Source organism: Medicago sativa, chromosome 7 (genome assembly GCF_051527215.1).
Source record: "Medicago sativa cultivar Bolivia chromosome 7, Bolivia_mono, whole genome shotgun sequence".
Lineage (NCBI taxonomy): Eukaryota > Viridiplantae > Streptophyta > Magnoliopsida > Fabales > Fabaceae > Medicago > Medicago sativa.
The window spans coordinates 56,328,081-56,343,564 of NC_140755.1; the positions used below are offsets into that span (position 1 = coordinate 56,328,081).

The window sequence follows — 15,484 nt, forward strand, 5'->3', positions numbered from 1 at the left end:
TCGGACATTCCTTGTCCGAAAAAAGTAAAATTGTTTGGCTAATACTCCATCCGTTTTAAAATGAGTGTCGCTTTAGCCAATTGCATACATATTAAAGAATGAAATAAAGTAGTCAAATGTCATAGCAATTTTACCAAATTATCCTAATCAACTATTGGTTTGTTTAACCCACTTGGGTTGGCCTGGTGGTATTGGCTTGGGTCTTGGGAGTGTGCTCCTCCGCAAGGTCTCAGGTTCGATTCTCTCCGGTGCCAATTTGGGTGGGCTATTTAGCTTCTTCAAAAAAAACTATTGGTTTGTTTTTCATTAAAGAAAGAATAATTCTTTGGGAGTAGTCATAGTATTAATTGAAGGGTACAATTGAAAATAAAAAGTTATTATTGCATTGGAAACTGAAAATGACATTCATTTTGAAACAATTTTTTTTGCTAAAACGACACTCATTTTGAAATGGAGGGAGTAGTATAATTTGATTTTAGCTTAAAAATAGTCAATGAAACATCGATTTCAAGAGCTGCACTTTTTATTATAACAGCCCCTATAAATTAACTAATTCGTTAAAGTTGGCATTTGTCACACCAATAAAGTCATGATTTTACACATTAATTAATATTATTGATAGTAGTTAGAGTCAATGATCAAAATTTACCGATTATAAGTCTTTATTATAGATGGGATACATTGATTATTCAATGTATCTAAAAAGTGAAATTTTGCTTATAACAGTGATCGGAGGGAGTATGTGTTAGAGAGTCATAATTGACATTTTTCTAAGATACTTCTTGCAAATTAGTGTAAATCATTTTGCTTTTACTTTGAGTTGATAATATATTAATGTACATGAATGAATATCTTCCTAATAATAACAATGGGTAGGTGTCTTTTCACGACAACCAAATATGGATGATGTTTTTTACTATATAATGCACTTTTACTATGAATGGAAAATGTAGCAGTTTATGGTAAAACTATAGAAAATGAACCAGAATCTGGAGATTAATACATGTCATACCAAAGATTTTTATGTATCACATAGTTGGTGGTGGTTACTTCTGACTTACAGGCTTTACAGTTTGACTAGGTTGGTTGGAAGCAAAATATGAATAAAACAAGACAAAGATGATAACTGACCTACTTAACTAAGTGGTTAGAGTATTGCTTTCATACTCATTGGTTCAGATCCAATAATAGGTAAAGATATAGGTAGAACTTATTGTGTGCACGAGCTTTGTGGCTTGGATGCAATTGCCTTATTGGTGATGCATATATACACGTCAATGCTTTGTCCTTTTGCAACTAATAAACAAAGTTCTTGTTTCAATGGGGCCTGTAACTTTGTTAACAACGTTGGCTTCAAAGATTGTACAAGCTACATTCCATAATAGAGAGGACTTTTATTTTGAATTCTGCTCTTCTACCAACACATTTTACTCGCATCCAACTGAACTTCCCAAAATACTTCTACGTGCTCATGCAGCGTGAATTAACTCACGCAAATGTTAATTCCAGTGTGAGTTAACTCACGTAAATGTTAATTTCCAGCGTGAGTTAACTCAGACAAGTGTTAATTCCAGCGTGAGTTAAGTTGCGCAGCGCATGTTAAGATGCGCAGATTTTAACACTTGCGTTATTAACTAACACAAGGGTGTTTCCGATATTTCAGTTAAATGCAATCAAAATGTGTTGGGAGAAGAGCACAATTCTTTTATTTTTCTAGCTAGTTATTGTATTTTATTTTTTTTTTGTTGAAAAACTACATAATCACGATAATAGTAAAATAAAATTGCATAGATTGATCCTTTGTGAATGTTTTTTTAACCTAAAAGTCTTCTCTATCTTGAATAATTGGTACATCATCTATTACAGAGTCATTCCATAAAAGAAATACATTAAAATTCAAAAGCATAGAATATAAGGACCTACATTCTGGCAATTACAAACATGTAGGGCAAGGAAAAAACTCTCAACTCAAGATTCCTTTTATTGTAATTTATGGAATAGTTTGCATCTAAAAATTTCAGTATCTAAGAATCAAATTAAATCCAAGAAATTGAAGTGAATCAATTTAACTGGACAAAACTACTATGTTGATAACTATTTTTTGCATTCATAAGATTCGAAAAGAAACCCCTGCAGAATTGAATTCCTTACCACTTAAACCATCAAACATCAATAACATACATCAATAACATTGGTTGAATTTGATACAATTTTTTTTTACCAACATTTCTTTTATGTGAGTTTTGACAAGCAATTTAATTCAACCTAATGTGCCATTGATTTCATCATTTAGCCAATTTTGTAATGTTTCGGCTAATTTATATCACCAGTTAACTACTTCCAATTGTACGGATGGAACAGGTTACTCATAAAACAAGTTATGGACTCCCCATCACAGCAATTGATTCAATCAGGTTTTAGTCTATCAATAACACATTATCGTTTCTTTTGCTCGCAGAAATCTTACCAATTGCCCAAAATGGACGTTTTTTCTCCGAACATTTGCAAAAAGTAAGTCTTTACCTAACGAAAAAAGGAAGCAAGGTGCAAATTTATACAGATCTGATGTTTGACCACCAGATACCACAATTCTGTAAAATTCACAGACTACCGAAGTTATCATTACTTTTAGAAGATAGCACGAAGTTCACGAGAGAAGTGAGACAAGAGAAACAAACTCCAGAGTAACACGGCCCTTGGACCTTGTGTTGATGACAAAGTGTTCCGGGTATTTCCTTAGTAGCATAAGTAAGCCATACCAAGGCTTCCCTTTGGATTCTGGACAAGACCATTCCTCTGATGTGAGATACCTCCTTACTCTACCATGGTGCCAAACACCGCTATACTTATCCAGCAACTGACCAAAAACAAAGCAACACTCAGAGATTAAACAAAGGACAAAACTTAAGTGCAACACTACAAAAACATGACATGACAAGAATACTGGTTGTCTCTCTCTCACATGCATCAACAATAATAGTTGCAAAAAGTGCAAAAGGTGTTTAATAAGAAGTGTGAAGGGAAGTTATCAGGTCTGGAAGAAACTTATGTGCAGAACAGTGAAAACAGTACATATAAGCATGTACCTAAGTTTTTTCCTTAAGCAAATAGGTCTGTGAATCTTGCCAAATGCATTTGAGATGCATCATAATGATTTTAAACTATATATCATATGGTAATTTGAGTTATTTCACAGTCTACCTTCTCCACAGAGAGCAACAAGTAGCAGATATTAAGTTTCAATATTACTATACTACACAAATCACTCCTTCCACTATTTTCAACATTTCCACTTTGTTTTAATGTTACAAAGAACCTTGTTGATGCTTATAAAGGAATAGATAAAATGACACCGTTCATTTCATGCATAGTTCTCACCTACGTGGGTGGGTTGTATAAATTTAGAAAGCATAAATGAAAAAGCATCATACTACCAGATGAGCAATAGTTAGGAATACTTTAATGTGATATAAAAAAAAAACTCAGAAAAATAACCCATCCTTGCATGAAAATTGTGATATGAAGAAATAAGGTTGTCATGTTATGAGCTATGACTAATCAGTACAGGTAACCCAATCCTAGGACTCTAAATTACATAACCAGATGACTGGTTATGACTACGAAAAACAACATTTCTGTATTCTAAGGGAATCAGACTTTAAGGGTCTGTTTGGGAGGGGAGGGCTTCGGAGGGCTAAGCCTATATTTTCAAATATATTTGATATATTTAAAAAAATTGAAAGAACATGATAAATGATCATATAGTACTTCAATCACAATTAATTTATTTTTCAAAACATTTTAAAGAGTCTGTAATTTAAAATTGAAAAGTAAGCCCTCCCCTCCAAAACCCTCCATCCAAACATACCCTATGATAATGTTTGCAGTCAATTATTTTAGTTATTGGTCCCTTATTAATCAAGTCATTTAACTATTCCAAGTATGGGTAATAACGTAAATTACTAACATAAAATTAATTGAATTCATTTTTAATGTGTTCCAAACATGGAAATCAAACCGTAAATCAACTCAAGGTCCATCTTTTATTCTTTTAATAATTACAAACACAAAATTTGATTTCTATATCAAATCAATTGAATTTAATTTAGATTAAAACATTCCCAATTTTGGATAAATCCCAAAGACTACCCAAGAGTAGAAGTTGATTCCGGAACTATTGGATTCTAAAAATGTAGGTGATACCTTTCATGCAGAATTCTGGTGACAGCAACTAAAATGGATAAAAGAAAAGTTCTGCTACTCAACAACAACAAAGCAATATCCCACTAAGTGAGGTAGGTTACATGAATCAAACGCCGCCATAATGTTCTATCATATATCATATCCCTATCCAACTCATTAATCTCCAGATCCTTCTAAATAGTTTCTCTAATAGTTTTTCTAGGTCTTTCTCCGCCTCTAGTGATTTGACTCTGCATGCTCAAACCACCTAAGCCAAGTTTCTACCATCTTTTCTACAATAGGTGCTACCCCAACTCTCTCTAATATTGTCATTTCTAACTCTATCATGTCTAGTATTGCCACATATCCAACGTAACATCCTCATCTCCACTACGCTTAATTTACTCGTGTTGGTTCTTTACTGCTCAACACTCTGTCCCATACAACATTGCTGATCTTACAACTGTACGAGACAAATTTCCTTTCTGCTACTCATTCATGTTTATAAAATCACAAAAAGAAATGTTGTAACAAGTAGTAACTTAAACAAATAAAAGATCATAACTAACCACAGCATGAAGTTTCTCCATAGGCATCCACTCTCCAGGACCACAAAGGTCAGAGAGGACATTAGCTACGGATGATACTACGTCCTTCTCTTCCAGTTGTTGAAGCTGAAGATTATCAGCATCACGATCTACACGGGATCTTCCTTCTGCCTTCTTATCTGCAGGTAAGAAACCATGTCAATTAAGGTTGTTAAACTTAAAGCCAAGATCCAACCTAGGACTGGAGAAAGAAACATGTAGATAGTTTGATCACAGATTGAAAGGTCATAAAACGCAAACTTCATTATGTATATAAAAATACCATCTAAAGCACACTAAAATTTAATCACCCGTCAAATTTAAAATGCATAAGAAATTCTCATGTCAAAAGTCACAAGTCACAACTTAAGCTAAAGTTACAATTTAACAGATTATAATATAAAGGCTTAAGTTCATGAAAACCCATTAAATTAAAAAAGAAAATAACCTAATTATAGATATATACATAGAATTAAAAGTCAAAAACATAATAAATGAAGGTCATCAAAGAAGAGTGCAAAACAGGAAAAATAAATAGTGGGCAACTCGTGAACTCTAAGGAAAAAGAGAACTCTAACAAGCTTGTAAGTCGGGTATAAGAAAGGCTTCCATGTCTTTATAATTCAATTTTGGATACTACATACCATTTTCAGTATAGGTTCTTTATTTTATGTTCATCATAGCATTCAATAGGATTAAAAATCATATGACTAAATCCATATTCAAAAAAGCCAATCATGACAGAAGCCTCAATCACTATTTAAGTTTCAAAATGGCACAATAATTTTGCAATCTATTTTTACCTACACGTGGATAGAGTATGAGATTGGTCTCTCCACAAGGATCAAACAACAGTCACCCCGCAGGACCTTCAAGCTCATGCTGTTACATTATAGTATAATTAAAAATTCAACATTTTTTCTAATTTTATCATAGTTTAACTAAGCTAAAACTTTACTGCATTAACCTATACTTACTATAAGTCAAAAATAGCAATAACTTAAGAATGCAAGCCTTTTCCTGTTATATGAGGTTAGCTACATGAACCAAATAATAATGTTCCTATCAATAATCACTCACAGAGAGAAACGTATAAAGTTTCCTTAATGACCTAGAGGTCTCCCAAGTCTTCCTCTACCTCTAATTATTGGACTATCCTCCACTTTATTCGAGCTTTGCCAGTAATTTTCCACACATGTCAAGCTACTAGAGGCAAGAATTTACCATCTTTTCCACAATATGTGCTATGAATTTCCCTCTCAAATGATTTCATTCCTAATCTTGTCTAGTCTTATATGTCCATTCATCCATTGTAGCATTCATGTCTCAACAACATTCGGCTTATATTCTGGTCGGATCTTTATAATAGCATAATATTCGATCTTGAATAACATTGCATATCTTATAGCTGGGTGGTAAAAATTTCTCTTAAGCATCAATGGTACCTTTCTATCACAAATAACACCAAAAGCGCCTTTCAATGTCATCCACCCTACTTGAAACCTAAAGTTTACAAATATCTCCCTCTTTTCAGTCATTTCGTATAATTGACCCAAGATACTTGGTCAATGTGATTTGCAACATGGTATGGTCTCCAAATCCAATTCTCACCTCTAAACCAATAATTATTGTGCCTTTTGCTAAACTTACACTAAGGGTGTGTTTGGATTGAGGGTTTAGGAGGGAAAGGGAGGGGAGGGTTTAATTTTCTTTTTTAAATTACAGACTATATAACAGGTTTTTCTAAAATAAATTAAGTGTGATTGAAGTATTATATGATCATTTATCATGTTAATATGTTAACTTTTTAAAAAAACATTTCATAGTGTCCGTAATTTAAAAATGAAAAATAAACCCTCCCCTCCCTTCCCCCTCTAAACCCTCCATCCAAACACACCCTATATATATTTCATCTTACTTCTCCTTAAATGCAAAGCATGTGCTACCAAAGTTTGTCTCCTCATCTCTACCTTTTCATTTACGTCTTCTCGCGGCTATCCAATAGACAAATTTGAAAAATAAATTCAATGTAAATACATTTGATTTTACACGACAAAATATGTTGGCAATAATAAAATCGGAAAATTCATCACATGCAAGGAAACAATACTCAGGTGCACAACAAATAGTTTAAGTGTCAAAAACAGAGTGATTGCTAGGAGAAAAAGTGGGTAGATACAAAAAGGAAATTTAATTTAACCAAATAAAGTTTACCAATCTGCCATTTTTCACTTGACTTCATTCTATCCCAGTATCACCCAAATCATGTGGTAATTATTCATGACAACTTGCAACATCCAGGAGAGCAAATTAATAAGTATAAAAAAGACATGAATTTTAATGTACAAGAAAATCTTATCAATAGATGGACTTGAATAAAAACTACAATGCAAAACAAAGCATTAATATATCCATAATTTAAAAAATAAAAAATAATTAAGAAAACTACATTAAAAAGGAACGAATTTCTATCACTTATCAATCATTATAGTTATCAATTCCGGATGACGATGTGGAGCAGTTAATTCCAACTGTTCTGACGGGAACAGCTCTTATAATGAAGACCATAGATACAAGTTAAGTAATTCATACGGCGCATATATAAATCTTCAGATAAAAAAAAAAATACACAAAAAGACATGTTTATAATTATAAAAATCATAGCAGTCATTGTGGTTTGAATCAATATTTAAACAGGTTTCAAACAATATGGGCAACTATAACTAAGAAAAAGTGGGGCAAAATTGTGAAAATAACAAAGCAAGATTGCTCAATAACTCAAGAAATGGAGGAAAGAAGGGCTCATCATAATGGTTGAAATTACCATAATTTAGGGTACAACCGGGGATGTAACACAAAATCCCCCACATTACAGTTTCCGTAATCAATCACGCGCAATTGGCAACTCTAAACACTTTTGACAGCAACACCATTAAAATCAACAAGGAACTGCTAGTGCTTTAAATAGAAGTATTTATGGGCTGTTAAGCACATAGCCACAAAATAGAGCTGTTTGGTAAATCAGCTACAAAAGTAGTAACTCCAGAATGAAAAAAAAAAAAAAAAAAAAAAAAACCCAACTCATCTTCACTACAGTTGTAACACTCATAGATGCCAACTATTATGAAGGAACAAATGAATGAATCAATTCTCATTAAGTGTGATCAAAATGATAGTACAGCTTATATAGGTGAAGTAAAAGACTAGAGGAACTATGCTACACTAACTGTATACTAACAAATACTCTAATACTGTTAGTTAAAGGTAACTAACAGATAACTTGTGTAACAAGTTATCTCTATAACTAGGGCTTATCATCACTAATGTCTTCATTATGCAATACCAACTAGGATCAGGCAGGTGATGTAGACACTTAAAATGTTAAATTATCACATGTAATATAGAAGCGAACACAGTCTTTGACACCAGGTGTCAAAATTGGCATATTTAAATCTTCAATGATTTTTTTGTTATAATGTGAGTTCAATCGAAAAAGGGGAGCATTGGCGCAACGGTAAAGTTGTTGTCACGTGACTGAAAGGTCATGGGTTCAAGTCTTGGAAATAGCCTCTTGTGTAAAAAACAGGGTAAGGCTGCATAAAAAATGGTGGGACCCCTTCCCGGACCCTATGTATGCGGGAGTTTTTTTTTAATGCGAGCTTAATCGATTCAACTGCTGAATCACATTATATTAATTTGATGATAATGTATATAAAAATTCAGCCTTACACATTCATTCTATCATATTCAACATTAGTAGTTATTTACTCAATCTAGACTCAAATATAAGCAAAACAATGTGATACTCGTGCACACCACAGAAATGATACCCATAGATCCGACCTGGAATTGGACACGTGATGCAGACACTTAAAATGAAAGATTATCACATGTCATGTAGATACGAACACACGCGGGTCTTGACACCAGGAATCGAAATTAGCATATTTGCACCTTTGATGATTTTTAGTAATAATCTATGTAATCAATTCCAGATAGCGGAGCACTCGACCTCAAAAGTAGGATTACAGGACTGCGGATTGCAGGATGACCACTATTCTATTCAAATTATTCATTAAATATTTAATACTATATATACATACTATATAGGGGGACCCTTGGCGCGGTTATGTTGTTGTCACGTGACTGAAAAGTCACGGGTTCAAGTCCTGGAAACAGCCACTTGCGTAAAAAAACAGGGTAAGGCTGCGTACAATACACCAAATGGTGGGATCCCTTCCCGGACCCTGCATATGCGGGAGCTTTAGTGCATCGGATGCCCTTTTTTTTATACTAAATATATCATATGAAATTGTTTATTTTAAGTAATTTATAATATGTATGCAAATAAATATTTTCATTTATGTTTCAGTTTTCATTTCTTAGGGTGTTTATAAGTAATTTTGTTTTTTATTTTAATTTCACAATTATCTTTTAGACAGTGGCAAATTGAAAGAGAAAGGGGGCAGGCCAAATGTATGGCCCATCATTGAGTTTTCAGTTTCACACTTATTACTAACAGAAATCGTTGTTAGGCTTTAGGAAAATACATAGCCCATGGTTGGGTTTATTAAAGAATTGTTATGTGAAACCCAAGCCTTAAAACTGATGGCTTATTCTCTAAACCCTAAAATCGAAAGATCCTCTTCTCCTAAAGAGCAGCCTCTTCTCTCTTGCTGCTGCAAGATGCCGTAGCAGAACTATAGAGGCCCCGCATTTTTCTCTACTTCTCATCATGTGAAGATGCTGGCCGGAAAATGCTTGATCATGGTAGAAATGTTGCCAAAGTATATTGTACCGTTTCTATAGCGGAACACCAAGCCTGATATGCTTCTCATTTTGGGACACAATTGCGGCCACAACAGCCACACCACTGCGTTTGAGGACGACCATGCATCGTTCCGCGCCGCCCCACCACAATCGCGACACTATATACCGCTATTGACAACATAGTAGTAGGTTATAATGGGAATAAAATCAATTCCTCATTTAATGTCATTACTCTAAAAAGACCCTTCATTGAACACCCTTTACAATATATACCATCAAGGGTAGATTATGGAAGTATTTTACTTTTGGATCCGGCTCCTCTAAAGTGAACAATTCACTTTAGAAGGTAAAGTGTGAAATATCAACCGTTAATTAGCAAACCAAAAGTAGATATTGTAGGTACATCATAACAAATCATGAGTTTGTTAAAATAACAACCCTTGATTTTCTCACTTTACACTTTACTCACTTTAGAGGATGATCCAAATCCTTTACCTTTTGTATGAATTAAAGAAAATTAAACAAACATAACTAACATCCTCAATTTGTGTGTAGGTAGGTAGTTTTGCTTATAATTTAGTTCGGCGGAAGTATCTTTTAAATGGATTATACATTACCATAACATGGCTTGAAGAAGAACCAAATAGTTTTTGAATTGTTTGGTCGACGTATTGAGAACTTTTATGCAATGTTGTTAAATAATGGCTAGAGCGCTCTTATTGCATACCGAAATTTGAACAAATCGCTATTTGTTCTGCAGTATCTTATTTAGAACAAAATATTGTGAAGTATATCGGCTATAGCAGTGTTGCGTGGCGGAATTTGAACAAACTGCTATTAGCCGTGATCTGCAATTGACAACATTGATTTTAATTAAAGGTTAGCTTGGTTAAATTTGCACTCTACAAAAATTTATAGAAAGTTTAAGTATGCCAATTTTGACACAGTGTTGACATATACATACATGTACAACTACTTGTGTTCTTTCTCCTTTCAATTAACCTATAAGAAGTTCTCTCTTTCCTTGATGGGCCGCCACTTCGCCACATGTCTCCAAATGTGCTTGGTCGAACCAAACAGGAAGGTTTTCCTCAACCTCCTCTACTAGAATAATTGAACAGTTTCACAATTGGATAGCAGCAACACAAAGTCAACGCCTTCACCCCCAGATTTTGGCCATTTAGCGCCTATGTCCGACTAGGCATGACCATAGGACGGCCTCATTTGGTGTTGTGAAGAAAAGCCCTCAACCAATTTGTGGGAAGGATCACCTTCAGCTGCCATCCGTATCTTATTTCTGGTGAGATTGCAAGCCAACCGAGTGCTAACTCGATGGAGGGAAGGGGGAAGGGTCGAGTACGGTTTCAACACGGAAAAGGAAGATATTTTGTGTAGAAAGGTGTACCATCATATTCGTGGGACCATCTAATCTAACTGTACTAAATCTAAGCGCTGCAAGTATGTGATAACTTTAATGATGGTAATTGGACGAAAATGACAATTGAAAAATGAGAGTTTTACAAAGTTTCTCTTATTTCGAAATATTGTCAAATCATATCCTCACACTTCCCTTTTCCACTACTAAAGAACAGCCAAGCCTGCAAAACACCAAAAAATAGAGGGAGAAAACTCAATGTGCATAAACAGAGAGAACTCAAAAACAGGAAATTACGGCAAAGACCAAGTTCTCCCAGCACCCAAGTCAAAGCTCCAAGTCCAGACATGTAGTCGGTAATCACAAAATCAAAGTCCAGATTACCAATTGCAGCACGTCATAGTTGGCATCAGCCTTGGGCATTGATTTGTTCTGGGGTTAATTTCCTCGGAAGGAATCACAGCAAGACCAAGTTCTGCCAGCACCCGAGTCAAAGCTCTAAGTTCAGAAATGTAGTCGGAAGTCAAAAAACCGAAGTCCAGATTTCCAACCGCAGCTCCTCATATTTGACAACAGCCTCGGGCGATGATTTATTCTGGGGTTAATTTACTCTCCCACTAGAACATCCAAAGGGTTAATGTTGGTGGGTTTTCCCGAGGTTTTGGCCTGGTTAGTGTTGGATTTGGCACAACATCTAAGATTGGTGAATTTATGACCCTACTAAATTTACGCTCTAACATGCAATCCTACCTATCATAGTGCCAGCAAAACAAGTTCTGAGCTGGGTTCAAGATTGTTCATACTTGTAGAATACAAAATTGCACATTCCTACAACATATCTTCTCGAAGTGGCTTATAGGTACAACTATTTCGAACTGTTATAGAAAAAAGTATGCTATGTTAATACCATTCAAGTCAAGCTTTGAAGCAAAGGTCTTCGGCCACATTATCTACATTTGACCACAATTCTATTTCTCCGTAAAATCGAGTGTGACACAAACAATATTTAAAACCTTGATTGAAATACAACAATATCCTCATATCACTGGAAGATGGGCATGTCTTGTGACCCATAACATGAAATAGACAGAAGGGAAATTAAATGTACAAGTGATAGTATAAACTTTGAATATGACATGTATAAAAACTAAACATCCAACTAGAAGGCAACTTGAGCTAGTCATCTTAGGTCATCCTGCGATTAGGCTATAGGAGGTCATATTTATTTATCATCAGCTAATCCCTAGCACATCGACAGTCATCAGCTAATCCCTAGCACATCGACAGTATAGGCTTAAGAGTACTAAAAAATGCCACGCTTCTTGGTAATAGGTAACTATGATCTCTAGAAAAAATAATAAAGAATTATACCGAGTGCATAAGACCTTGCTCTAGACAGTTCTATACTTTCATAAAAAACCTGGTTTTAGAGTCTAGACAATAGAGCCCTACGACATTGGTCAATCCATCATCACACGAACCCTCTGAAATCATGAATCGTGACAATCACACGGACTCTTCATGATCATAACCCCTCCCCCCATGGAGAAGAATGCAATGTTCAACTATATATAACCTCCAAGAAATATCACGACACAATATAAAAGCAGCTACAAACAGTAAAAAACACAGGCACAACCGGATACAATAACCACTTCATGATATAAAAACCGTGTAACCTAACAAAACCAATCATCCTCCTCAAACAAAACACAATATTAAAAACGCTAACAAAGACAACATTCAAGCAAACACTGTAAACTACAAGTTGAACATACAAAACCTCAACTACACACCCTCACTAGATAACAGGACACACACAAACAAACACCCTGTTCACATAGAAATTCAAAAACAATAAAATAGTAACCTCATTCAGCCAATCGAATAACAACCAACATTCACAAAGAAACACAAGCTGATAAACCAAAAACCAAAATAACATATTCACCAACAACATCATTGCAAATTCATCATATCATATAATTATTATAAAATCCCTTCATATCCAATCAAGCACCTGCTGTGAAATTTATTCAAATACTGTCTAAATCACAAAACAATCACAGCAATATAAATTCAAATTCAAATTCTCAACAGAAACTAACCAATCGGTCCTGGCATTGAAGCCTTGCCTCCAGAACCACCATACCCATAACCATCATAACCCTCCCTTCTACTCACCTTCTTCCCACTACTCCCCCCGCCAACATCAACATCATCATCCATCTCATACTCCTCCTCATAATACTCCCTCCTCCCTTTCTTCACCATCGCACCGGCACCAGCACCACCAGTCCCAGCAGGCAGATGTCCATAACTATAATGCGGCAAAGCAGCAGGAGGAGCAACAGCAGCAGGAGTAGCAACAATACGCCGAGCACCGGCCCCACCAAGAATACTCCTCACAGGAAGCAAAAAGTAAAACTCCTTATCACCGATCTGAAGAAGATCCTGAGAATCAAGCTTGACAGGAGCGTTACCAGGTAAATGAAGAACACCTTCAACTAAACAACCGTTTTTTCCCAAAACTTCGAGAGCGAAACGACGACGAGCAAAGTCGTAGAAGATACGAGCATGGTGACGGGAGATGTTCATTCCTCCGCCGAGACTTGAGAGGTCGACGTCAACGGTTGATTTCTTTGAATTGCGGCCGAGGATTATGCTGTAGGTTTGCATGTAGTATTCGAAATCTTCGCCTTGGAGTTTTGCGAATCCGGCTTCCACGTCACCGCCGGCGCCGGTTGTCGGTGTTCCCATCGTGAATTGCAGAGAAAGGGGTTTGTGAGAGTGAAAGGGAAGAAGAGAATAGAATTGGTTTGTTTGTGTAATTGAATCACTGTGTCTCTTTAGTCACATTAAAAGTTTCCCAAATAATAATAAATAAGTAAATAATAATAATAATTGTTTGGACCAACTTAAGGAAAGGCTTTTTTATCGGAAATTGTGTACTCAATTTATTGAAACTTCAAAAAGGAATTTTTTCTACATAAGATTCTTAAATAATCTCGTCTTTTGAACCCTTAGACACTTGTTAGCATAACCCTTTAAATATATTAGTACAATTATCTTACAAATGCATCCAATAATGTATTTTCATGTCAATTAATGAATATGAAAATACATGAGTTCAATTGATGAGATAACATATACTTAGATGTAGATGTAAAATGGTTGTACTTTCATGCTAATTAACACCACTTGAAATATTCAAACAATTACACAACCTGTAATTGTCCCTTTAATCCTAGACCCAAATTCTCACTGAGAAATACTTCCTCCGATCACATTTATAAGCAAAAAACAACTTTTTAGATTCATTGAATATTTAATGTATCCGATCTATATATTGTGAAAATACATTAGTCATCTAATAAATCTAAAAATTGTTTTTGTTTATAAATGGGACCGCAGGGAGTATGAAGAAAGTGTTTTCTTATGGTTATTGAGAGACTGATAGTATAGAGAAAAGTAATGAATAAATTTAGGCGTTGAAAATAATGATGGGAATTAATATTTATAGATCGAGTGTTTTAGAACAAAAGAAAGATGGTTTTTAAGGAAAATACACGGTCTAAATCGATTCAGCGAAAGTCTGAATCCATTTAGGGACTAAAATGTGTTATGGGTATCATTTGAAGATTGAATCGATTAGATGATCATATATGTGATGATTGAATCAATTCACATGGTCTCCTACATGTTTTGAGTCAATTCAAAAGTGTCTTAAAACTTTATATTTGAACTAATTCGATTCAAGTTGTCCTTTGTGACATTTGAACCGATTCACAAGTGTAAAAGTGCATAAAAATAGTTAAAAAACACACTGAGATTCTACACTTTGTAAAATATGATTTCTACCTCAAAGTAGGTTCAAAACATGAGTTAGAAAAAGTTTTATGCATGCAGAATAAGTTTATGCAAGATGAGAATAAGTCCTAAACTTAGAGGGACTAAATACAATCTAAAACTATCTTAGGAACATGAGACATCACTAAAAATCTAAGGTAAAATATTAGAGACTACAAACTTGGATACGGTAAAAAAAATTTGAAAAATTGAAGAGCGTAACCCAAAATGTTGTCACCTCACTGCTGACATTCTATGATGATGAGATCCATGAGGATTCGCAAATTCAGCGATTCCACTGCTCCTGCAAGCCTACATAGGAAATTTTGATGTTCTCAGGGTCCTTGTCGACCAAGGAACCTCGTGTGACATCATGTACTCTATACTCGTTAAGACACTCTAGCTAACTGAGGAGAATCTTGTCTCATACATTGGATCAGACTTACAAGGTTCCAATGGCTCATCCACCAAACCATGGGGATATGTCAAGCTACTTGTGACCTTCGAAGAAGGATATGCCATGAGAACTGCGAAAGTTCAGTTTCTGGTCATGGACTGTAAGTCCCTGTACAATTGTATCATCTGGAGACCAACTATGGTTGAACTAGTAGTTGTATTCTTAGTGGTGCACTTGAAGGTTAAGTATCACACCAAAGATTATGTGGTAGGAACTTTGCATGGAAACATTGAGGTTGCAAGGAATTTCTTCCTGACAACCAAC

The 15,484-nt window shown here is 35.0% G+C and overlaps 1 protein-coding gene across 1 annotated transcript; it reads right to left on the minus strand.

Annotated features, from left to right (window-relative positions):
- Positions 1-2,366: 2,366 nt before the first annotated feature.
- FHA2 (SMAD/FHA domain-containing protein) lies at positions 2,367-13,747 on the minus strand. The gene is made up of 3 exons (XM_085722505.1): positions 13,023-13,747; positions 4,752-4,909; positions 2,367-2,857 (listed from the first exon to the last, which is right to left on the minus strand). The coding sequence occupies exons 1-3, from the start codon at positions 13,672-13,674 to the stop codon at positions 2,648-2,650; spliced, it is 1,020 nt and encodes a 339-aa protein (XP_085578631.1). The 5' UTR covers positions 13,675-13,747; the 3' UTR covers positions 2,367-2,647.
- Positions 13,748-15,484: the final 1,737 nt, after the last annotated feature.

Excerpts from the sequence above, each read along its gene's own strand:
- FHA2 (XM_085722505.1), bottom strand. The coding sequence starts at position 13,674 with ATGGGAACACCGACAACCGGCGCCGGCGGTGACGTGGAAGCCGGATTC. Across the intron at positions 4,910-13,022 it reads TTCAATGCCAGGACCGATTG|ATAAGAAGGCAGAAGGAAGA; the intron begins GTTAGTTTCTGT and ends TCTTACCTGCAG. Across the intron at positions 2,858-4,751 it reads TGGAGAAACTTCATGCTGTG|TTGCTGGATAAGTATAGCGG; the intron begins GTTAGTTATGAT and ends GTTTTTGGTCAG.